This window comes from Teleopsis dalmanni, chromosome 2, assembly GCF_002237135.1.
Source record: "Teleopsis dalmanni isolate 2A chromosome 2, ASM223713v2, whole genome shotgun sequence".
NCBI lineage: Eukaryota > Metazoa > Arthropoda > Insecta > Diptera > Diopsidae > Teleopsis > Teleopsis dalmanni.
This window is the reverse complement of record NC_051847.1, coordinates 9,786,651-9,811,924: the sequence shown is the minus strand read 5'-3', so window position 1 is coordinate 9,811,924 and position 25,274 is coordinate 9,786,651. Positions and strand designations below refer to the sequence as shown.

General features: G+C 29.3%; 4 protein-coding genes across 6 annotated transcripts; 1 reads left to right on the top strand and 3 right to left on the bottom strand.

The window, feature by feature from the left end:
- Positions 1-1,768: 1,768 nt before the first annotated feature.
- Positions 1,769-9,344, bottom strand: LOC119684525 (zinc finger CCCH domain-containing protein 13-like). The gene is made up of 2 exons (XM_038098586.1): positions 9,268-9,344; positions 1,769-2,954 (listed from the first exon to the last, which is right to left on the bottom strand). The coding sequence occupies exon 2, from the start codon at positions 2,929-2,931 to the stop codon at positions 1,831-1,833; it is 1,101 nt and encodes a 366-aa protein (XP_037954514.1). The 5' UTR covers positions 2,932-2,954; positions 9,268-9,344; the 3' UTR covers positions 1,769-1,830.
- Positions 9,345-9,410: 66 nt separating this feature from the next.
- On the top strand, positions 9,411-13,548 carry LOC119684513 (cytochrome b5 reductase 4-like). Of its 3 annotated transcripts, none has more exons than XM_038098570.1 (6): positions 9,411-9,481; positions 10,874-11,151; positions 11,218-11,889; positions 11,944-12,256; positions 12,929-13,018; positions 13,086-13,548. In XM_038098570.1, the coding sequence occupies exons 2-6, from the start codon at positions 10,980-10,982 to the stop codon at positions 13,303-13,305; spliced, it is 1,467 nt and encodes a 488-aa protein (XP_037954498.1). In that variant the 5' UTR covers positions 9,411-9,481; positions 10,874-10,979; the 3' UTR covers positions 13,306-13,548. The 3 variants fall into 3 exon arrangements, with proteins under 3 accessions (XP_037954498.1, XP_037954497.1, XP_037954496.1); XM_038098569.1 differs by lacking the exon at positions 9,411-9,481 and adding an exon at positions 10,607-10,651 and having other exon boundaries at positions 10,712-11,151; XM_038098568.1 differs by lacking the exon at positions 9,411-9,481 and having other exon boundaries at positions 10,620-11,151.
- Positions 13,549-13,761: 213 nt separating this feature from the next.
- Positions 13,762-19,816, bottom strand: LOC119684508 (succinate dehydrogenase [ubiquinone] flavoprotein subunit, mitochondrial). Its single transcript, XM_038098563.1, has 6 exons — positions 19,594-19,816; positions 15,633-16,147; positions 14,693-15,569; positions 14,428-14,630; positions 14,209-14,359; positions 13,762-14,137 (listed from the first exon to the last, which is right to left on the bottom strand). The coding sequence occupies exons 1-6, from the start codon at positions 19,645-19,647 to the stop codon at positions 13,958-13,960; spliced, it is 1,980 nt and encodes a 659-aa protein (XP_037954491.1). The 5' UTR covers positions 19,648-19,816; the 3' UTR covers positions 13,762-13,957.
- Positions 19,817-23,465: 3,649 nt separating this feature from the next.
- Positions 23,466-24,290, bottom strand: LOC119684538 (cathepsin L-like proteinase). Its single transcript, XM_038098599.1, has 2 exons — positions 24,038-24,290; positions 23,466-23,881 (listed from the first exon to the last, which is right to left on the bottom strand). The coding sequence occupies exons 1-2, from the start codon at positions 24,074-24,076 to the stop codon at positions 23,678-23,680; spliced, it is 243 nt and encodes an 80-aa protein (XP_037954527.1). The 5' UTR covers positions 24,077-24,290; the 3' UTR covers positions 23,466-23,677.
- Between the last annotated feature and the right edge of the window lie 984 nt (positions 24,291-25,274).

Sequence of the window (25,274 nt, the reverse complement as noted above, 5' to 3'; positions counted from 1 at the left end):
GAATGCTGCTTCGGCAGCATTCATAACAGAATCTCTTTGTTAGGTTAACTGTAACCATATGGCCGAATGTTCCCCTGGGAACACAATGAAGTGAAGAAGAATATTAATAAATATAGACATTTTATTGATTAGTGATATGACAAAATCTCTTTTGTTTAAAAATATTAGCTAAGTGACTTTTTTAAATTTTTATATGGTTAAGGTAAATATCTTTTATTAACAAAAAAAAAAACAACTTCAAGGAGATAAGAGAGAGAGATGAAGGTTAGAGAGATAAGTTTTATTGAATTTATTTTTATTGAATTGAGCCTTTTCTGTCAACTTACAAATCTTACATTTCTTCTAAAAGCATTCAATTTATACCTCATGACTAACCCTGTATAGATTCACACAGCAAAATAACGAAGCCTTTGTTCTGAAATGACGCATTCAGTTCTCTTTGTTGTTTATTTTTTATCTATAAAACTTGAAATTTTTTATTAGCACTGTAGACACATTTGGATTGTAAAATTCATTATTATTTCTCTTACTTTCATGGATGTAAACATATGTGGAAATAGTGCAAAGATATGGATTGCTTCATTGTATAGCGGAAATACAATTTTTAATATGTATATTATTACATTTTAAATGAACTATTAATTATAAATAAATATTAAACACTTTCAATCGATTATACTTCTATGTCTCAGCACATCTCATGTATTTTTTTTAAATCGCTTATTTCAAGCTATTTGTTTCTATTTCTCTCCCAAGTAGCTCTTAAGTTGGACATTATTATTACTATTATTAGTATTACGATACATATCTATAACAAAAATGACAATTCAATTCTCAGTTTGTGTTTATTGCAGTTTAATTTGAACAATACGATTAGGGGAGCAATGCAGTCTATACTTAGCGAATGCTTAAAAAAACTAAGTAATTTTTTCAAATTTAATTTACTTGACCTACTGCACTTTTCATTTTATGATTGTTTAGTATCATGTTTCATAAGCTGTAAAGTTTTTATTTAGACCCATAAAAATTAGTATAACGAATAACGTTGGTAGTTTAATGGGTTCAAAATGGAACGCTTACAATCAAATTTATTTTGATATCTCAAATATGTTATTTTCATAACATTGATTTTAAGCCAACCAGGAAGTTTATAAAATGAGAAAACGAATGGACAGCAATGCAAATATATAGCATAGAATAGATTGGAAAGAGATTGTTACTAAAAACGCTGACTTAGGTATTACTTTGCTAATCTAAAGTTTTCTTAGTTCTATAGTTTCCCTTATAGTTTCTATAGTTCCCTTAATTAAATATACTAAACCTGAGATATATCAATTATATTATTAATGCTATTATTAATATTTAAAAACATGCTTGCATAAGCAAGAGTTGAATGAATCGATAAATAAACAAACTGAACCTATATTTAGGTTTAGAAGATTGTGGATCCACAACTGTCGATGCTCAATAGTCGGTGGTTTGAGTGTATATAGTTATCAATTCAATGTTCTGTGATCTACAGATGTTATAACTTATACGAATGTTTTTACCGTGATAAAACACTATTAATAATATATTTATTATTATCAAATGTTTATGTTTATATAAGCAAATAGATATTTATGACTGAATTAAATATGTTAACAAATTTAAAAAATTTTTTGTTAATCCTTTGTGAGTTTTGTATAGTTTATTGCTTTTAAAATTTTGTAAAAGCTTCATTTCTTATTATTTATATTTTATATATAAATAATGAATATCAAAGAACTCTTAAATCAAAAAAGCAAATAATTATCCTTAAAATAGATCAATTCAATTCATACGAATTCTTTAACGTTTTTTACTCTGACGAGTGGAACGTCGTTTTCCAGTAGTTTCAATGCGTTCTATCCTAGTTGTAGATTTATCACTTCCTTTAATGTAACTTTTTATTGACTTCTCATTCTCAACTGATATGTTCAGTGCTGTATCGATATTTGCCAAAAGATTCTTTTCAAATCGGTCATCATCTGAAGCATTAATACATAATAAATTTTCTTTACCATTATTTTCTTCTCTAACATTACTTTCTCCATTTTTGTTTTCCTGTTTTATATCAGGATTTGCCTTCTTCATTTGCTTATGACGTCGTTGCTTTCGCTGTATTGTGTTGATCTGTTGTTCTTGTGCACGATACTGTAAGTCTTGACGTTTTGCAGAACGACGTAAACGATCTCGTTCTCTTTCCTGAATGCGATAATTTGGATCCATACGACGAGCTGCTTTTCGCAATCGGTTTCGTTCTCTCTCTATTTCCATTCTTGATAAGTCTTTACGTTCAATTAAATGATTTAAGTAATTTAATTTGTTTTCAGAATCTTGACTTGTATCATTCTGACGTGCAGAAGATTTGCGTCTACGATCCTTTTCTCTAAATGTTGCAAGTAAAACAGGATCACTACGTATACGTTCAGCGTATAATTTTTTACGTTCCCTACTTCTAATTCTTTCTTTTTCGCGATATTCAGGGTTCATACGCCTCATTCTCTTATATAACGCATCTTTAGCTCTTCTCGAACTGACCGATACGTTCTGTTTTTGACTTCTTTTGTTTTGTTTTCCTTTTGTAAGTGTCACTGGTTCTTCATCACTACCAATTTTCTCTTCTTTTACAATTCCTTCCCACTTATCATTGCTAGCAACTTTCTCTTCTTTTATAACAACTTCCGGCTCTGGAACTACTTTCTCATGCTCTAAAAAGTTTTCTTCTTTGGCATTTACTAATTTTTGTTCTCCATAGTTTGAAATATTATATTTTACAAGTACTTCTTGCTCTTCGTCATTATTTTTCTTTATTTTTTTCGAAACTGCATTCTTTTCATTACCTTGAGTTTTTGTTTTATTCGTAACTACAACCGACTTTTTTTCGGTTTGAATTTTTTTTTTCGCCATAAGTAATATATCTGAAATGAAATCTAAATTTGTAAGCATAGTTACAAATACTTGAAAGAAAAGTTTTTTTGTAAAAAAAAAATATATATATATATATGCATTGGTTTAGTGTTTTTAGTGAATGGAACAGTAGCTTTAATTAATAGTAGGTTTAATTCATAATTCATAAAATCCAAAAAACAGATCATTTAAACATGAATAATATATTTCCTATGTGAATTTTATTTTTATTTCGGAGCTAAGTCCCAAGTAAATTTATAAGAATAAAACAATAATTTACTGGTTTTATATATAATGTAAGTTAAGCATTTACTGCTTGCATGAGGGGTGTAAATGTAATTGAGATGAACTCTCAATTGATTTTTTCATTTTTCATTTATTCTATAACCCCTCGAATATATGGTTACGTGCCTGACCTTATTCAAACAGTTTTTGAAAAAAAAAAATGCAAAATGTACTAAAGCTAAAGTGTTCTAGTTCCTCTTATAAAATTTTTGTACCCATCCACGGTACAACTCAAACAATGGACTGTTATATTGTCATTCCATCCGATTTCTTGTCATTCCATCCGAAACAGGTCATAACAAGTTATTGTATCTTGTTTTAAATGTAAAAATTCTGAAATTCTCCAAAATAATAATGGTCATAGCTAGAAAATGTTAAAAAATAGAACACCTACTATCTTTTGCTCAACTAAATAATAAAACTACAAAAAGCTTTTTAATAAAAAAAAGTATATATACAGTGTTGTGCATAACAAAAGCAACCAAAATTTGCCCCTCAAATAAATAAGTTTTTTGTCTACTTTTTACTTTTCATTCAAAAATCTAAATACACAGTTTTATTTGTTATTGTATTAGCTATTATAAAAAAACAACAAAATCTACAATTCTTTATAACGGGTTAAATAATTCACAAAAATAATGAGATATTGCGAAATGCGGCTGTGCAGAACAATAGCAACTTTATTTATTATATTAAATTTTTGTATTATTTTTCTAAATTTTGTATAAAGCCCTTTGCTTTTTATTACTTGGGCACTTCTACGGGTCATAGGTGATATTAAATTGTTAATAAAACTATTTGGAATTTTACACCATTCATCTTTCATGATCTCAAACAATTGGAAACTTTTCGACCCCCAAAGCGACGTTTGAGAATACCAAAATGTTCTCAATTGAATTAAAATCAGGTGTTTGGGCTGGCTAATCTAAAATTGGAATTCCATTTTTCAAAATCCATTCTCTTATCAGCTTTAAGGTGTGTTTTGGGTCGTTATCGTACTGATATACCCGTCGGAGTGACATTTTTCATCCGCCATGGGGTACCATATGGCTCTCTAAAATTTTTTTGTACATATGTTGGGCTATTATTTGATGAATTTCATGAAAAGGTCTTAGTCTAAATCCTGAAAAGAACGCTCAAATTATTACTGACCCACGCCCATGCTTCACAGTCGCTTGGCAGTTACGCGGATACAAACGGTTTTCTTTTTCGCGACGTACTGTGCACATCCCATCAGAATTAAAGATGTTATATTTTGATTTATTGCTGAAAAAAATTATTTTCCATTTAGTAAGAGTCCAATTTAAGTGATTCCACGCGAAATTTGATCTAAATGAAGTATATTAATATTAATTAAAAAGCAAAACAAAAATCTGCCTCTTTTGCTACTGCTTTTTAGTCAACATTGGTTTTTTGACTGGTCTGTAACTTTTGAAACCGGCTTCGAGAGTAAGGCTGCGTACAGTACTAGAGTCAACACCTTGTTTAAGCTCGGCTACGACCTTTTTCAACGACACGAATGGTTGTTTTTTTTGTAATTCTTATGATGTTTCGATCAATTCTACAAGTATCTTAAGAGAGGCTTCACCCAAATAAACCGTTTTAAAGGTATTTTGTCTAATTATATTTTTTTATAAGCTGCGAAACAATAAACTAAGTAATTTTAAATATTTTGGCTATTTCATTTGAGCATTGCCATTTAAATATTTTTCAATTCTTGCTTCTTTAAACTTCAAAGTATACGTGTCACGAGCCATGATAAAAACGTACTTCTATTAACTGATTTAATATTGAACTATTCTGTGTTTATGTTCTAATTTGCTTAAAAACATAAATCACAGCATAAAAATGCAAAAAATCAAAAAAATATCTTGCTAGAATGCACTTTGGTCATAGGTCTATCATTGATCTTGTCTCAGTTGCTATTGTTTTGCACAGCCGCATTTCGCAATATTTTATTATTTGTGTGAATTAATTAACCCGTTATGAAGAATTGTAGATTTTGTTGTTTTTTTATAATAGCTAATACAATAACAAATAAAACTGTGTATTTAGATTTTTGAATGAAAAGTAAAAAGTAGACAAAAAACTTATTTATTTGATGGACAAATTTTGGTTGCTTTTGTTATGCACAACACTGTATATACATATATACACTGTAATATTTTTGAAAACTTTAGGGGACTTGGTTTTACATATAGTACATATTAAATTTATGCTTTTTTAAAAAAATGTCTTCTGTTCTGCTTTACAAGATGTGCTTTAGCTTTAAGTTCATATTTAAATCTTTGTTTGGGTGTTAACATAAGTTTTGAATAGTCGTTATTGGGTAAGAATTTAACTGTTCTGCGATACTTTTCTTTCTCTCTTTCTTTGGCTTTGTATCGGGGATCGCTACGTAATTTTCTTTTACGTAACCGATCACGTTCTCTCTCTTTAGCGCGATAAGCCGGGTCTTCACGTCGACGTCTATGTTGTAAGGTATTTTGAAATTTTTGCAGCTCATATTGTTCTGGTGTGAGCATCTTACGACGATCACGTTGTCTTTCACGCTTTACAATTTTATAAAGTCCGTTTTCACAAGTTATCTTAATCGACAGTTTTCTCCTCTTTCTCGACGACTGTACTTGTGTTTCTTGAGAAATTTTTAAGTTTACAGTTCTTGCAGAGTTTTTAGAAATTTCTCCTTTTGTATTGGTAGCTCTTAGTAAATATTGGCAATGTATTTGAGGAGCCATTGCATAGACGTTTTTAAAATATATTTAGTCTTTAATTTATAAATAAAAACAAGCCTGCAATTAAAATATAAATTTACTAAAAGTAGAAAACAAAATTGCTAGACCGGCTATTTTCCTAAGCCGGAATTTAACGGAATGGAATATATATAATTAAACACACCAGGACTGACTAAATTGAAAATATAAAAAAAAAATTACTTTAAAACAAACAAAAATGTTAGATATTTATAGGATGAATTATTTAAAAACACATCATTCATGGTTGATCACACAATCTCAAAACCCTATTAATTTATTTTAATAAAATTAAATAAAATTTTATCAAAAACTATTGAGATTTATCTTTTGATTTATCTGGCATATGTATGCGCAATAATGAGTAACATTTTTATACCTATCTTTATTAAACTTTATTTGTTAATTTAATAATATTTTTTATCATACTTAATCAAAAAGTAGATTAAACATTTGGGTAAACTGTATTATTTGTTTAATTTGAAAGACCATCATTAACAAAGCAAAGTTTTTCTGCGAGAATACAAACTGAGATTCTGAATCCATGATGATAAAATATCAGATATTTACACTGGAACTTACAATACGTTTACACTATCGCCATTAACTCGAAATATGCGTGTGTGTAAAACGTGCCATTAAATATAGTATTAAACTACCATTGGTTAATTAAACAATACTTTCTGTCATTGAAATAATTAATTCATAATTAGAACAGCTTTTACTTTTGTTAAAGATTTGTGTAAACCACTTTGTTAATAAATTGCTAAAACCTTAAAAACAATATTCATTCTTACAGTTTCAAATTTCGAGAGATATCAAATATGTATAGGCTTTTATCAACATACATACATCAATATGCATTTAAGAAAACGCACTTTCTGCAATGATATGATATTAACTCTACAGTGAGCGTTGATTTATATATACATAAGTATACGTATTAACTGTTTTTACTATCAATGTATATATTAAAATATTCATATATAATATATTAATCTTCTCTAGTTGGGAAAAAATTTATTTACATTGTGATGCTTAATAAAAAAAAGAATGTATAGACACACTATAAACTTGTTTCATATGAGTTTATTTTGAATAATACTTATTAGAATTTTATATTACTTACTAAATGTTTTCATTAGACTTTTTTTTGTCCAATATAAACTCCACAAAACTATTTCACGGCACTATAAAGTATTTTGCTGACGACAACAGCCTTTTTGATTATGTTCTTAGAATGTCATATTATTTCAAAAGTTGTTATCAAATATATGTTTGATATGACAATATAATCTTCGAAATATATATTATTAAAACTATTAACAATTTAGTTTGCAATTTTAACAAAGCCGATGACGCCAGGATAAATCCGAATAACCCAAACAGTAGGTTTTGCACTAAATTTTAAGGTGACCAAATGCAGCGAAATACTGCGATATCTTTATATCGTAGTATATTCTCTAAATCTTAAGAGAAGAATGTATAAGTTAAAATAAAACAAGTCAACACAATTAATTATGAAATAATTATCAATAATTACACCAAATAATGATGTTATAAAATCTATATTATTTGCTCGTATTTGTAATTATGACATAAAACATTTCTAGTTTCAGACACACCCTTCATTTTTCATATATTTTTTCTTTACATTTCTCATTCCAAATTGTCAACAAGTATCACAAGATGGTTAGTAAACAAAAACATCAAACAGCTGATTTTAAGTTGTTGCAGCTAAGATGCAAAAATGAAACAAGTAAATATTTCAATTATATTAATATTTTTCTATGTTACTTTAATTGAAATACATTAGAAGAACATGTATATGTGTAATAAAATAATCAAATAGGATCTCTTTTGTAGTGAAATCAATTGTAGTAAAATCCTAACTGGTCAATAAATAGAATCTGTATATGCATGTGGATGCAATCTCCGTATTAGAATAAATAGGAAACCATTAGAACAAAAATTTTAATATTTAAATACCAGATACCAATAATAGTGCGTAAATTTATTGGTGGTGATTTTCAACTTGTTCAACTAAATTGAGTCAACGCTTCTTTCAACATTGGCTGTATCAAATTTATGAGAATACGTATTCTTCGAGAGTTGGAAATTGGTTTTATTATATATTCATGAAAGAACAATTTGAATAGTTGTTAACAAAAAAGAACTACATAAATTTTTCTGGAAATGGTACGTAACTCCAAATAATTTTACCGATTTTACACACTGAATCTTATTCACACTCCTGCCGTTTTTTTTTTTGTAGCCTGTAAGCATCTATAAAGCAAATAACATGAAAGCAATTACAAAAATGAATTCATGTGTTAGGATGTGCATAGTCATTATAAGTGTGAGAGTGATCCTATATACAATCATAATCCTAAAGTGCTTCGGTTAATAATAGACCTCCGTTTATTATTTTCTTAGAAACACAAAAAACTATATAGGTGAATAACAACTGTTTTGGCCGAATTTATGTTAAGCTAGTAGTTGAATATTTCTTAAAACTCGTATTGATACTTAAACTGGACTTGATACCGTTTTTAGTCTTCAGTATTTTCGCGAGCTACCAAAAAATCAGTATATGCAGAACAAAAACAAAAACTTACAATTTAAGTATTAAACTAAAATTCAGAGGAATGGGATATTGAAATATTTTGTATTGAAACTGACTTTCAATAGACTTCTTTGCTCAAAACAAAATTGCAAAGTTATACAATCTTAAAGTACATCACCAGAATTCTTATTGTCTCTCACTAATCAGCTATAACTTTGCTTATAAAGGAAAGGACAAGGCAAAAGTCTTGCGGACGGAAGGACAAACAGACAAATAAGGTGCTTTATTGAGTTAAGGAAAACATTTCCGAAACTTATGACCCAATTAATATTGTATAAGATTTACTTGAAAATGTATATTAACAATTACAATACAAAATTCAACTTTGTTATATTTGATATACGAGTTTGCCATTGATATTATATTTTAGAATCTCACTAAACGCTGTCCTGCCCAAAGTCTTCACATGTATTAACGATTAATTCTCAATGGAATCAAATGAAGATGAATTTTTAGAAAATCATGCAAACCAATTATAAATATTACAACACACTGCTACTTAAATAATAAATTAGTTGTTTAATCATTCTTTTAGTTTTAAATTTGCTTTTTTCAAATTTCTATTGAATTTTTAACTTTAATACATATTCCATTCACTTGATTGTAACAACAAAATTGTTGAAAATGTAAATATTAAATTTTGTTTTATTTGAAATACTTTTACTAACATACCCGAAAGCTTTACTTGTCTTGGAAGATTTTCTATTAGTTATTTAAAGAAAATAACATATTTTACAATCCAAATTTCCATTCAATCAAAATTTTTGCAATTCCTCGACAACAGAACAACTCAATATTTTTTGACGTTTAACGAGCAAAATTGAATGCCGCTTCAAAGTAAAAAATGTTGAAGCGAAAAGATAAAATCACTTGTGGCGAAAACAAGGTGAAACGCAATTTATGAAATTATTTTATTTAAATCTTTATTTCTGCAACACAATCTCTTAGATGGTATTTACGACTCAGGATATATATTAAAAGTATGTAATTCTACTTTATATATAAATTAACCTCTTTTTATACAATGTACCCATATAATATCTTCCAATGTACCCATATGAAATCTACTGTGTTCACGTTTCAAGCTTCAAAACTGTTTCAAACCTACACGCTTCAATACTATTATAACTTATATATGTTATTAGGTGTTTTCGGTCTAATTTGCTTGCATTGTGTGCACATATGCAAGATTTGTTATTTGCCAATATATAACACTTGACAGATTGCAGCAATGATACCATTGTGTCACCTAGCGAATATAGGCCAGTATGCGTTTTATGCCACACTTGCAAACCACCAAAAACGCCTATTATTAACACCATCAATTCTAATTAAGCTTATTGTGTATATTAGTTATTATTGATTTGTTGAGCGATGTTCTTTTAATTCGCAATTGCCATTAACATAACATAACCTTCGTTCATTAAAAAATTTTTAACAACATTGCTTTTATTCGAAGCTATAATAAAACAGTATTTTGGAATTTTATTTATTCCAAATCAAAAATATTAGTGGAATACATGGATTTAATGCTTGTAGCTAATATTTAAAAAAATTTTTGACATATTTAAAAATAAAAAATCAAATTAAGAAAACATAAATCATTAAAATAAAAGTATTCAAATTTGAACATGATATGATAGTGAGTGATTAGAATGCTTTCCGTCTTCTAAAAACAGAATACCTTATGGTTAACCGTAATTATAAAATCCAATATAAAAATAAATTTAGAATATATGTTTATAAATATGATTAATTTTATTATTGTTGTATGTGTTTATTTGTGTTTTTTTATTTTATTGCTTTAAAAATAATAATTATATTATTAATTAATATTATTAATTATTAATTAATTTTAATTGAAAAATATATACAAAATTATGTATAAAGAGATAAAACACAACTTTTACCAACGGAAAGCAGTAATAACGATTATAAAAATACTAGCGATTATTACTTTCCATACATTTAAAAAGATTATCGATAAATTTTTGCAAAAAGTAGTTCTACAGAATTTACGACACGGAAAGCGGTTGTCAAATTCTACAATTTCGAGGTTTTTATTTTACATTATTTGAAGTGAACAACAATTATTTAAATAAGTTGTATATAACAGATAATTCTTAATAATTGTCATCATAGTTGTTGTCTGGAAAACAACTGTGTATGTTGCTATGTCCATATAAGGAATAAATTTCATACAAAACTAATTCAACAAAGTTAACTTCAGTAAAATGACTGAAAAAAATACTCCTGAAGTTATTTTACCTCCTTTTAGGGGTGATAAATTGCTATCGCCTGCTGGAGTACCAAAATTATTAAGCACCGGTTCAGCAACTGGTAACCCACGTAATAAATGCGCACTGCAACCTGGCCATTCGTTAATGGACTGGATTCGTCTAGGTAATTCTGGGGTCGATTTATCTGGCACTTGCGGACGTATTGTGCCAGTAAGTAAAGAAGAATTAGCAAGACATAATAAACGTGATGATGCGTGGATGGCTATACGGGGTAAAGTATATAATGTTACTCGTTATATGGATTTTCATCCAGGAGGTATTATCATATATATATGTGTAATAAACGTATAATATTTAATAAACATATTACAATAAATTATAGGAGTCGATGAATTAATGAGAGGTGTAGGCCGGGATGCTACGAAGTTATTCGATGAGGTACATGCCTGGGTAAACTACCAACAATTACTTAATAAATGTCTAATAGGTCCTTTAAAAATTATTGTTAAACCAGATGCTGAAATTTTTAAATCCATTAAAACTGAAACGAATAAAGTAACAATACCTAATGCAAATATCGCTAACATCGAAATAATACCACGAATCGATTGGATACAAAAACAATCAGATATAACGTTTTATATATATACTCGTCAATTTTGCAATCCTGGCTTAGTGCTAAAATACATAAACGAAAAGGAATTTCGGTTGCTTGTACAAATAGAACATACCAAACATTGTATCGAATTGCAATTGCAATCTGAAGTAAGATGGCCACCAAAAGCATGTAAGTTATCTAGTGAAACGGGAAAAATTGAAATATGCTTCGAAAAGGTTCAAGAAATGAAGTTGTGGAATAGCTATGGAGCACATACGCTAATAAAAGTATTACCAACTGATGATGCCGAAGAATACAATGTGTTCAAATTTGAAATTAAAACTAACACTGATTTTAATCACGATTCTTTTGAAATGATATTGAGGGGTAGCCAAGATGACACATTATTTTTATTACCACTTGGATATCATGTCAATATCTCAACTGACATAAATGGTAAGCTTTTATTTAATTATATAATTTTATAGTTAATAACACATTTCGATTTAGGTGAACCAGTGGAACGGAGTTACACACCAATACCACAAAATTTCCTATCTAAAACTTTAAATACAAACAAGAGTTCCTTAAATGAAATGAATTTAAATTTTCTAATAAAAAATTACAAGGCCAATGGACTTCTATCCGAACACATGCAACAGTTAAATGTAGGTTCACATCTGCTTCTGTCAGTGCCAAGGGGAAACTTCAAACTACAACATTTGCTTCGACATAAGCGTTTCACTTTCCTCGCAGCTGGCAGTGGTTTAACTCCCTTTTTAAGTATCATACAACATCTTCTAAAGCGATTTGAAAACAAAATGTAAGTAAATCAAATGTGTTTTTTTATATAAAAATTTTTAAACGTAATACTTTATGTGATTTTTAAAGACAATTATGATGCAATAACTGTTTACTGTTTAAACAGTAAACAGTACTCTTTGCAATACTTTATTATTAAACATTATATATCTTACTATCAAATGTATATTGTTCAATATAATTAGTTGAGTTTAATAATATAAACACGTTATTATTTATATTATATACACAACAATTCCATTATAAATCCCCAACACTCTTCTTTGTTATTAGACATCATTTGGAAATTTAAGTTTTTGTTTTATATTTATATTATGTTAAATCTGAGATGTTTAAATAAACGATTAAGTTCATACTATTAATAATCTTTATATATAAATTATTAAAGAGTTCCAAACAATACTCTATAATACTTTGAACTGTTTCGATAACTAAACAATATAACACCTCCAATACTTGACACACCCACATAGGTGATAAGGTGATAATCTCTTCTCTTCGTTTATAGGTTTTAGAATATTATATAGATGTGGTAAAAGTTGGTTAACGGCAAAATTTATGTGTCCTGTATAGCTAAATGTAAATAATTGTGAGTTCCCTAAAGGGAATCTAAATAAAAAATATGAATTACAAACAAAAACATACTTATTTATTAATAAAATCTCATTTACAGTGAATATCTACGGCTTATCTATTTCAATAAAACTGAGGCTGACATTTGGTGTCGTAATGCTCTTACAGACTTACAGGTGCAGGATGAAAGGTATATTCTTTTGTCATTATTGCAGTTAATTAAATCCATTTGTGGTACAAATATTTTCTTTTAACAGATTTCATCTGACGAATATCTTATCACAAGCAGATGAAAAATGGCAGGGACCCCATGGAAGAATTTCGAAAGATTTGTTTACTACAATTTTGGACAGAAATTCAGCAGAATATTCCACTTACTTGGCTATATGTGGTCCAAATCCATATAATCAGCTTGCAGAAGATATTTTAAAAGAGTTACAGTTTGATAAGGAAAATTTGCACATATTTCGTGGATAAAAATAGAGTAGTAAAATTGCACGTTCACGTGAAGAATTTTTGTTACTAAATTAAATGAATTCAAGCTGCTTTGAATTGACAGAAAGGTTCAAAAAAATGTATTCTTATCCATATTGTTTCTGTACATATTTTTTACTCTTAAGTTTAAATTATAATTTTAAATATTTTTGGTTTAAAATTAAAATGTAAATAAAATGTATTTGTATGTTTATTACAGAAAATATAAAATATACTTCAGCTTCATTACATAATTTTTATTTCAATTTTCGATATTGCAGATTTTTAACAAAATTATAGAATATTTCACTGATTACAATTTCCTGGAGTTGAATTTTAATTTTGGAATTTAAACTTGAGCATATTTTTTAAATATAAAATAAAAATATATGGTGAGGTATAGCAGAGCACATTAAATTTTTACAATTGAAAAGATTTAAATCTAAAATAAATATTAAGTAGTTTAGTTACAAAAGGTAGACTTCATATCCTGGATAAAAATCTGTAGTTAAAAAATATTTATAACAATTTCGGTTGTTTTGATAATGGACACTTGGATCAAGCATCTATATCGTTGTGAAATCTGTTTAAAAAGTATATAGGCCCATTTATACAAAATAGTGCAAGAAACTTCTTTACTACAATAGCCATTGTTTTAATAGGAGCGTATAGCTGGTGGTACTGTTGTTACAGTTTCATCCAAGGTTTTATCGATAACATTTCTGAATTTAATATCAACATTGCCTTCTGTACCACAAACCCATGTAAGTGTGTGTTTACGCCAATGTTGTTCGAATGGTTTCTTTTGTTGACCATCCACTGGTTTGCTATAATCCTGTTATAAAAAAATAAATAAATATGTGAGAATATTAATATGTGTCTACAGTATATCTATTAGTAACTAACATATTCATCAATACGTGTCTTGAAGTCTTCTCGGGCATGTGCTCCGCGTGATTCCTTGCGATTTTCAGCTGCAACTATTGTCATTTTCGCATTTGCCAACAAGTTTTGTAATTCCAAAGTTTCTACTAAATCAGAATTCCAAATAAGAGATCTAAAAATAAAAAAGTGTGTGGGTGCGTTTAAAAATACTCATATACGTATCATAAATAAAAAACATACTTGTCAATAACTTTGACATCTTGGAACTCTTTATATATTCCTTCCATTTTCTTGCAACCTTCTTGTAGAACTGGGCCATCACGGAATACAGCAGCATGACCCTGCATAGTTCTCTGCATTTTCAAACGCAAATCAGCTGTGGTTACTTTACCATTTGCATGACGTAATCTGTCCAAATTGTCTACTGACATTTCACCAGCATTCTATATTATAAAGATTAAGTTATTAAAATTGGTTTTGTTTTGAATTTATTAGATCAACATACATCCTTTAGTGAGGGTGGTGTTGCACCAGGTTTGTTTTCTTCAGCAATTGTTTTAGCACAAGCACGTCCAAACACAACTAAATCAAGTAATGAATTAGCACCTAAACGATTAGCTCCATGTACAGAAGAACAAGCAGCTTCTCCTGCGGCGTATAAACCTGGCACAATGACATCATTACCTTTCTCATCAATAGTTAATACCTGTCCTTTGTAATTCGTTGGAATACCACCCATATTATAATGCACAGTTGGTAATACTGGTATGGGTTCGCGAGTCACATCCACGCCAGCAAATATCATAGCAGTCTCCGAGATACCAGGTAAACGTTGGGCCAATTGCTCTGGTGGTAAGTGATGTAATTGCAGGTAAACATGATCTTTTTCAGGGCCCACACCGCGTCCCTCCATAATTTCAATAGTCATAGATCGTGATACTACATCACGTGATGCGAGATCTTTGGCTACAGGCGCATAACGTTCCATGAAACGTTCACCATTGGCGTTAACAAGATAACCACCTTCACCACGACAGCCTTCGGTAATAAGGCAGCCAGCACCATAAATACCAGTCGGATGGAACTGTACGAACTCCAAATCTTGTGAAGGTAAGCCTTGACGCGCAACCATTGCAGTACCATCGCCAGTGCAAGTGTGTGCAGATGTGCAGGAAAAGAATGTTCGGCCATAACCGCCAGTAGCCATCACTGTGTTACGGGCACGGAAACGATGCAAACTACCATCTTCTAAATCTAGTGCTATAACACCTCGACATTCGCCATCTTCCATTAACAAGTCCAAAGCAAAATATTCAACAAAATAATTACAATCATAACTCAATGATTGACCATATAATGTATGCAGCAGTGAGTGACCTGTTCTGTAAAAAGTCAAAACACCTTTGAAAGAATTACACGCATTCGCTTAAGTCAGAAATACACACCTATCAGCGACAGCGCAACATCTATGTGCTTGGCCACCTTTGCCAAATTTCAAACTTTGTCCACCAAAGGCGCGTTGGTAGATTTTGCCTTCAGGTGTACGTGAGAATGGCATACCATAGTTTTCCAGTTCAATTACAGCTTTTGGTGCTTCTCGAGTCATATAATGTATGGCATCCTGATCACCCAACCAATCTGAGCCTTTTACCGTATCATACATATGCCATTTCCAGTCGTCCTCTTCCATATTTCCTAATGCAGCATTAATGCCGCCTTGTGCAGCTATTGTGTGTGATCGGGTGGGAAATAGTTTTGTGATGACAGCAGTTTTAAAACCTTCAGCCACTAGACCGAAAGCAGCACGTAAACCAGCACCTCCAGCTCCAACCACAACAGCATCGTAAGAATGGTCAACAATTGGATATTCTTTTGAGATTGCATTGGATTTCGTAGTGGCATTTCTTTTATCCTGTGTGATATGCAAGTCACGTTGTGGTACTAATGAAGCAGAACGAACCTAAATAATAGAAATTTAAATATTATTTTTACATAATTTCGTTTAAAATGTTAATTGTTTTAGTCACGTAAAAACAATTTTATATTAAAATATAAATTGTAGATAATAAAACTCATACTTGCGTAAGTCAAATATGTAGTCGCATGTTTTTAAAGTGTCTATAGTACATATAAAACTATAGAAATTCTATCTTAAGCTGACTCTGCTGAGACTAAATTGCCGATATTTCACTTTAGATGAAGTTTTATATAATTTTTTTTTTAAAAATATTTTAAGTTAAATACTTTATGAAATCAGGAAACTATAAATAAACCTCTCTTTTCGTAAAGTAGATTGATATTCGGAGATTTCATGCTATTTATTTTAAATAAATTTGAATTAAGTTGAAGTTAAAAGTTCGAAGATTTTCTTTTTTTTTATGTTTTTAACATATTTTAACTCGCTTAACATAGTTACATTGGTGTGAATCGTAATTGTGCGTAGAAATAATTATATTTTATTAAATCTCAGTCTGAATCTTCATATTAAAGCAAACTTTCCATTATTAAAATAAAATAAGTGCATTTTCTTCATTTCGACTTTAAAATCTATCAAGTTTGTTTTTATAAATGATGTTTAATGATCTCACACTTGTTCTAAAACATACAAAAAAGTGTATATTCGTGAAACAATTGCAATAATTATAATTCAATTTTCAGACATATTAACAAAAATTTTAAAATATTAAGACATCAACATTTAACACAAGCAATTATATGCATTATGTAAACGGGTGTTAATAACTAAGCTAATAATATTTCTTGCTTTACTAGTTAAAATATGCAAAAAATGCTATTATTGTTTTTTTTTATTATATCAGATAAGTAATTTTTTATATTTAAGCGACAAACAAATATCTTCACGATTATGAATCATTTGCTATCTTTATAGTATAAAGATATAAAGAAAGTATTTAATTGATTTTTCGAAATGTAAATATGTTATTTTTCCAGCAAAACCTTAAATATCTAATATTGTTTATGTATAAAACAATTCTAATAGTATATAAACAGAAGCTTTTATTATAATAAATGCTATTTACTCTAATTGCAATAAATCGTGATAAACGTAATCTCGTTTATAATCGTTGCAAGCGATCGTAATGTTGGATTTATTACAATTGAAACGCAGGGTTGTATTTAAATTCTGATTAAAAACTTTGTATTTAACTTATGTTATATATATTTATTATATAGATTAAAAATAAATAGCCAAATAATTCAAAGACCAATAAATTTTTTTCTGTTTATGATATGTTTTGAATGATGGCGACAAAAATTCATAATTTTGAACAACTTTTAGACAAGCGTAGCATAAACTTCATTCACAGCAGCATTTAATTTATTTTTGTTTAAAATTTGTTTTCATTCCTGGATCTACGTCTCGGAGCCACTCGTTAAGTTCGTCGTCCACTTGCCGTTCGCCACACCCAATCAATATTACATAATGCTGCCAAAACACAATTAACACATATATCAAAAATATGCCAAGCTAATACATCTTTGATAAATCAACAAAGTAATTAAAAAATCAATACTCATCTCTTAATCGGATATTTACATATAGTATATGTATATGATTGCTTTGAAATTTTCTATTAACCCAACTTTATATACATGTGGTAACATTGCTCCTTATTTTTATAGTGTAGTGATTTATCATGTACATACTTCCCTACAAAAAAAATAAATTAGTATGCGTATAATATATTAATTGATATTTCATCAAAATTTATTATACCGACGAAGATGGATCACTGTGCTTTATAGCAAAACTTATGCAATCTATAATATTATTTACTAACGTATTTACGTTGCTTCTACTAACGGTTTGCTAAATAATTTTTCTAATTAAATACTCTTTTAATGTGTTTACACCTTCAATTTTAAAAGTTCGTAATGCGCATTTTTGTAGAGATTTTGTAAAATGAGTTTCATTGGCATACATTTGTCAAGTTAATTGCGATAATGTAAACGTAGGCCGTGTGCGAGTTCGAGTAAATTGTCGGTATGGCAGCGAATGTTGCTATTTACCAGAATTTCGAGTAGGGTAAATTAGATAAAAGTTAGATATTACTATTGTATAAGATGTGTAAGACGTGTGCGAGTTAGGCTAAATTGATGCTAAACCAAATGTGAAGTTATTGGGATTTTTTGCACTGCACACATTTAACCATTTATTAACACGTATCGATGCATCACTACATTATCGGTACAACTTAGAATTTCCCTCATTTAGAATGCAACTTAGCCTAACTCGCACACGTCCTTAATAAATAAGTAAATAAATTTGAAAACTTTTAACGAAAAATAATTAATAAGTGCAATAAATAATTAAATAAATATTTACATAAGTTCAGTGCAAAAAACCTATATGAAATTTCCATTTACTTTACCTCAATTCATCGATCTCTCACCTGGCCGTAGGGTCATTTTAACAATCTACATTGTGATATAATATATTTCGATTGAACATTTCATATTTTCATCTGAACAATCTCTATACTGATTATATATGATTTATGTAAAAATTTGTAGTTATTTGCTATAGAAATAAATGTAGAAACAATTAAGTTGACAATATAAAAATATATCCAAATTCAGCTGTCTTCGTTGCTCTAACCACTAAGAACCATGCTTGTGTTCTGAGTGTGTGTTTGTGTATATATTTTTTATTACCGCCAACGGCGTAGCTGACACGTAATTCAAAGATTGTGAAGCTAAATGGTGAATTTTTTACTTATATTTGAAGTGTATAATTAGGGAGACAGGTTTATATTGGATGCTTCATGGAAGTGGAGTATATTAAACAAATTGCTGATTTAGAAAAAAAATATTAAAAGTTAAATTTGCTGAACATCACAATCAGAGGTAAACGAGTTAATGACCTATTGAATAGAAAAAATGGAAAGGTAACCTAAAGCAAGTAAAAAATAATACGTTTCAAAACAAATGAGTAAAGGCCCATGTATAAAAACGAAAAAAAATTTATAAACTATTTTATATGCAAGGATATGGATCCAATGCATGTGTTCTACGTTTGTTTAAATTTTGCAGATATGCCAGAATAATTCACATCTATATAAAAAAATAAATATTTTTATTAAAAACATTAAAGATAATGCACCAAAAACTGCCATATTCGAAAATATCGAAAAAAACTATTAACAAATAAAATTGAATTACATAACTGTTTGGCCAAATCACCTTCACAAAGCAAGCTTAATGAATAAAAAAAAACATGCGGCAAATACGGCAAACAGCAGGTTTTAAAATTACTCAGGAACAGTTTCAAATGCAGTAGGTTATACCAGGTGTCAGGAATTTATTATGTTTAAAAGATTTTGCACATCCTGCTTTCAACGATTGTATAACCAACTTATAATACCAAAATAAAAACACACATACCATTGCTGTCGCATTTTTGGCCAAAATCGATGGCACTCGCATGAGACTCGCCATTATGCACGTGTTGTAAAAATGATTTATATACTTAATATTATTAATGCGAGATTATTTAAAAAATTTCACGTTCTATAAAATTTTGTATAACATAAAAATAAATATTGTATTTCTAACGTCTCTTCGAATTCTCGGCTGCTCGCACACAACTACTGCACAAAAATATAACTGAGAACATCCAAATGTCAAAATATATGCGGCTGTTATTACACAGGGCGCACTTTATTTCGCATGTTATAAATTCAAAAAAAAACAGTGCTGAAAATCATCAAATAAAAAACACTACACTAGTCGAAATCATTACAGTCCATTATATCACGCGATATGAAAGAATAGACATAAAGTTTATGTGTAGACATAAACAGCATCAGCCAAAATATTCTCAATCAATTTTGATTGATTGAAAATCAAAATATTTTGATTATTGAGAGTGATTTCTATCACTCCAATGCATGTGTTCTACGTTTGTTTAAATTTTGCAGCTGATTTCTATCACTCTCAATTAGGTTATTTATGTCTACACTCGCAAGCATGTTTTACAAATCAATTTGAATAAATTTCGCATGCTTGTATGTGTAGACATAAACAGCCAGATTGATTAAAATATTTTGAGTTCCCATCGATCAGTTACGCATGTTTGCTGTCATATGTAACGTAATAACTTCCAATCTGTTTAATTATTACTATAAAGTTAACTGACATTTTTACTTGCTTCATTGTGCTGCTTCTTGGTGCTGTTAAAGTGCATCCACACCAAAACGAACGCTTGCGAACGAACGAACTTTTACAATATTACCATCATTACATGATCATTTATTTTTTGGGTGCTGTTAGCTGATACTTTTTTATTCTTTTCAGTGGTTTAAGCTAATACCTGTTATTGTAACCCACTGGGACTGCTTGTAAAACCCCTTTGAGGGTGGTGAACAGCATTTGGTCCGGGACGTAGACCCGACCGTTCTTGGAACCTCAAGAAAGTTAGTAAGAAGGTTATTACATCTGGAATATCTTTTACCAAAATTGCGTAAGTAATTTTAAATGCAAGATGCTTGAAAAGAGTTATGAAAGAAAAAGTCAAAAGACTTGTTGCCGGCAAGTCTGCCCAATAAATTTGATCGATGCGAAGGATTAACGATTATACTTGCTATATAGATATTGAAGAAAATAACATTGTATTAATTAACATTGGATTAAGTATAGGAGAGTTGCGGTTGCAAAAGAATAACAACAGGCCAGCGCTAAATTTATTTTAAACTTAAAAGATCTAGTATATCATACTATAAAGTTTAATTATTAAATTAAGCATGGCAATGGTATAATTAAAAAAAGAGCCAGATTATGAGAACCAGTATATGAGTTTTAAAAAAAATATTACGGAAAATGAAAATTTCTTTTTAAGACCTTGTTTACTAAGGATTATAGAAAAATAAATTTGCTGACCACAACCAGCAGTTACTTCAGCAAGTAAAACAACTCAACGAACGGTCGGTAAGAAATATAATTTGAGCAAAAAATGTTATTATATAAACGCTGTAACAATACTTTTTATAGTCTGGTTAATAAATATTAATTCATTCAATTGAATAGATATATTAAATTTAAAGGAGGCTAGATTAGCCTAGTAGGACATGAAAAGCATCCCTGTGAGAAGGCATGACTATTTAAGTGAAAGAGGACATAACTGAAAAGTCTATAAACTTGGCTATTTCCCGAATTTTAAAAGGTCACAACCCTGTTAGCTCAGTAAGTATAATTTCCTAAATCATTTAGAATCTTCTCTAATTTAATAATCGATAATGACATATGTAGTGAAATACAGTTTCTTCCTTTTATTCACAAAGTCACAACCGCGACAAAAGTCGTTAAAAACGTAGATCGTCTTATTGCATGCTTTCCCCAATACATAATGACCTGTCAGCACTGATATTGTAGCGATTTTGTATTTGAACCACCTGACTGTAGCGAATCTTATCCTCATGTACTTTGGTTTCGAGTGAGGTGAAGACCGTTGATATGTATAGTATGAGAAATATGAGAATGTTTTTCAATACATCTATATTTATTTCAAAAGCTGAAATTATTTATGTGAATAAATAACTCAGTAGACTTAACCACATATTTTAGATGATAAGTTAAAGTGAAAATCTATTACTAAAATAATGTTTGGTCTATATGTAAAAAAAATCAAATATAAGAACTAAAAAAAAAGGATTTTAATTTTCTTTTATTTTGTCGAGAAATGGTTTTCAGGCGAAAAAAGTCAGGTTAAAGAGCTGGTTCACCCCTACAGTTATGGTAAGGTATCCTTCTTCAGCAGAACGGAGTTGAGGTTGCTGGTGGGATATTTAACAGGTCACCATAGACTGCGTTATCACCTTAACACAATGGGTCTGTGCGAAGAGTTAGATTGTCGACTCTGTTTAGAAGAAAACGAGACTTCCAGTCACATTCTATGTGACTGCCCAGCCTTGATCTCGGCCAGGAAGAGGTCTTCTGACATTAGAAGGTCCTCAATGGCCGACATTCTGGCCTTCATTCGGAAGGCGGAATATCTTCTGTTTGGTTAGGGCCTGTTGCAGCACAAAAGATCAATCATGGTCGCAGTGCTCCACTCCGTTGGGAGCTAGAACCCCGTTCATTCCTATTCCTATATTTAGCCGAATATACACTATTCATTTAAATTATAACGAGTATAATTCTTTAAAAATACTGATTTGAAAAAAATTTTAAAGTAATTTTTCGATGTTGGGTTGAACGAAGTTCATGCGGAAATATTTGTGTATATTAAATTAAATAATATTATTGTAAATAATTTTAATTATTCTTAAAATTATTGCATTATTTAGATGAAAAATGAAATGTAGATATATTAGAAAGTATTAACTTTAACCGATCTATGTACCTGGCTTTATATCAAGTTCCAGTTTTCGTTACTATTTCATTAGCACTGTTTAGTAATAATTTCCATTGTAGTAATTAAATTTTTATTTCACATATTAAATCTCTCTCATTTATATGTTGCCAATTCGTTTATATTGTTGTAGTAAAAATTTACCAAATGACTCATAAAAACGACGGAACGGATCAGTCATCTGTTTACATATAAAAGCAGTTCATTCGAGACATAATTTCATTTAGATTAAATAATTAAAAAATATAAGAAAATGTTTATTTTATATAAATTACTATGAATATATAATTATTGATAATTGATAAAGTTAGGGCGTTGGTTGGTAACATTTAAAAAGATTCACATGGCCAAAAACTAGATAAATAATAAATATCGAGTACATTAAAAATAAATGGATTCTGCTTTAAATTGTTCCTGTTCTGGAATTGACCCGCGATGAAGTAATTATTACCTAAGCTTAAACATTCTTAAACCATGTTTACTATAGTATTGTTATCTATACCGAAGGCTATGGCTATGTTTACATTATAAGCATTTTTATTTGTCTAGACTTCAGACTCAATAAAAAGAATTGATCAAAAGTTATAAACAGTGTGTAATTTTTACTCTTTTTCCAAGAAATTTTTACCGCGTCAACAAATATAATGTTTTATGTATAATGAAAATCATATGTATTGAAAATATGTTTTCAATGCATAAATATTATTACAGTACACATGCAGTAAATGTTTTTTTTTTTTCCTTTTCAATAGAAGTGAAACTTCTGGTTTTGGTCAGTTCATCTTCAGATAATGCAGAAAAATCTGGAATGGGCATAAGAGAAAATTGACTAGAACACCGCATACAACAAAGAAATATGTAGCTTTATTTTATATTAAAATATTTATTGAGATTTTACCGTAAAAAAAGTACAATGAATACAAAATAGTCTTTTATAAAATTTAAGTTCAAAATGCATTAAAAGTTGTCATTGTAGTTGTGATATTTTGTCAAGAAAAATGATAAATTTTGAAGTTTCATTACGTAATACAAAATATTTGAAATATTATAGGCAATCACATACAGAATGGTCGGTCGTTTAATAATATTTATATATATGTATATAATTAAGTACGTTGTTTATTTTGGTGGCGCTCGCTTGCCACAGCGTGAGGCATATTCTTCTTCCTTTAGATCTGCCAAATGGTTTATAGCCATTTTCCAGGTAACTTCACCGTTCATATATTTTTTATTGTGATCCTCTATTTTTGCCTTGGATCTCGAATACAATTCCCGACGCATTTTGTCTTCTTGGGTGTTTTCGTAAACTTTTTCGTATGTTTTCTAAAATGTATGAAAATATTTATTTTTATTTAGCGTTGCTATATATGTGTATATATAAAATTTTTCGTAATTATTACGTATTTGCATAAACAAAGGCACAAATATTATATGAATTTTAAACAAAGAAAATGTTGTGTACGTGAACTATATATGTACCTTGTACTCCTCCCACTCTTGGTCGGTAACAATCGACATTTTTGTTTTTTGTATTTAGAAAAACTGTATCAAAATAGTTTCAAAAATAACTTTTATTTTTTATTTAACTAAAACAATTCACTTGTTCTTTTCTTTCTGCGTCAGACTATGACACCGTCACCGCTTCTGAATTTGTTTATTTTTTATCTTGTCCGGACTGTTGCTCACGACCGCACCGACACACACAATACAAAAATCTTACTGAATACTAAACTCAACAGCTGATGCGCATTCACATATATACAAATGATGAATAGGTGCCAACCAACAGGGTTGCTATTAAAAGCAACTAATTAAACGGTAAGTGTAGCATTATTGCGTACTTATATACAGGGTATGTTCATAATACATATATTGTATAAAAGCTTAGTTCTGCCGTTTAAAGTTGCTATTTTAGTACTCTTATCTTTACATTCTAGAATAAAATATAGAAATAAATTTATCAAAACGGTTAAATATGATTACACTCACATATATGTAGTAAAATAAACACCAAAGCCGATGCCGATGCGAGTTTACAAGTTGTTAGCTTTGAAAATTTATAAATACGGTTTCAAAGTTGATTTGCAGGCATACATATTTAGTTTTTTAATTTATCTATCATATATTATTATCGCCTTTATAGTTAATTTATTACAATTACAATAAATTTTTATTAAGGATTTAAAAAAAAAACAACTTAAAAATAAGTATAGTGATATTGGGTCATAAACTAAACAAAGAAATTTATTTTGTACGACTCTGTTTATGTATTTCAAGAACTCGATCATGATATAATAGAATACTTAGATTTCAGCTTATCTTACCGATTTTAAGGCAAATTTAACTAAACCCTACTCACTTATGTAGATAAACCTGAAAATAAGTTAATTATAATAGTTCAAACGAAGTTATAACTTTTCCTGTAGGTGTTAACACTTTTGACATTTTATAGATTTTGACACACAAAATATTAAACATAAATTTGATACTTTAATATGTTAAATGCAATTGTGAAGAGGTCTGGTCTTTCGAGTCGTTATTATATTCAAAACCTAACTAAAAATTTAAAAGCACGCAACTTTAAAGCGCCCAGCTTAATAAGAAATTTCGAATCTGTTGTCTCTCTGATGATGAATCGGATGTACTTGCCCTATTAAAGATTCAGGGACTTTTCGGGGAGAAAATAATTTGAAAAATTTATGAGTTCCGAAATTGC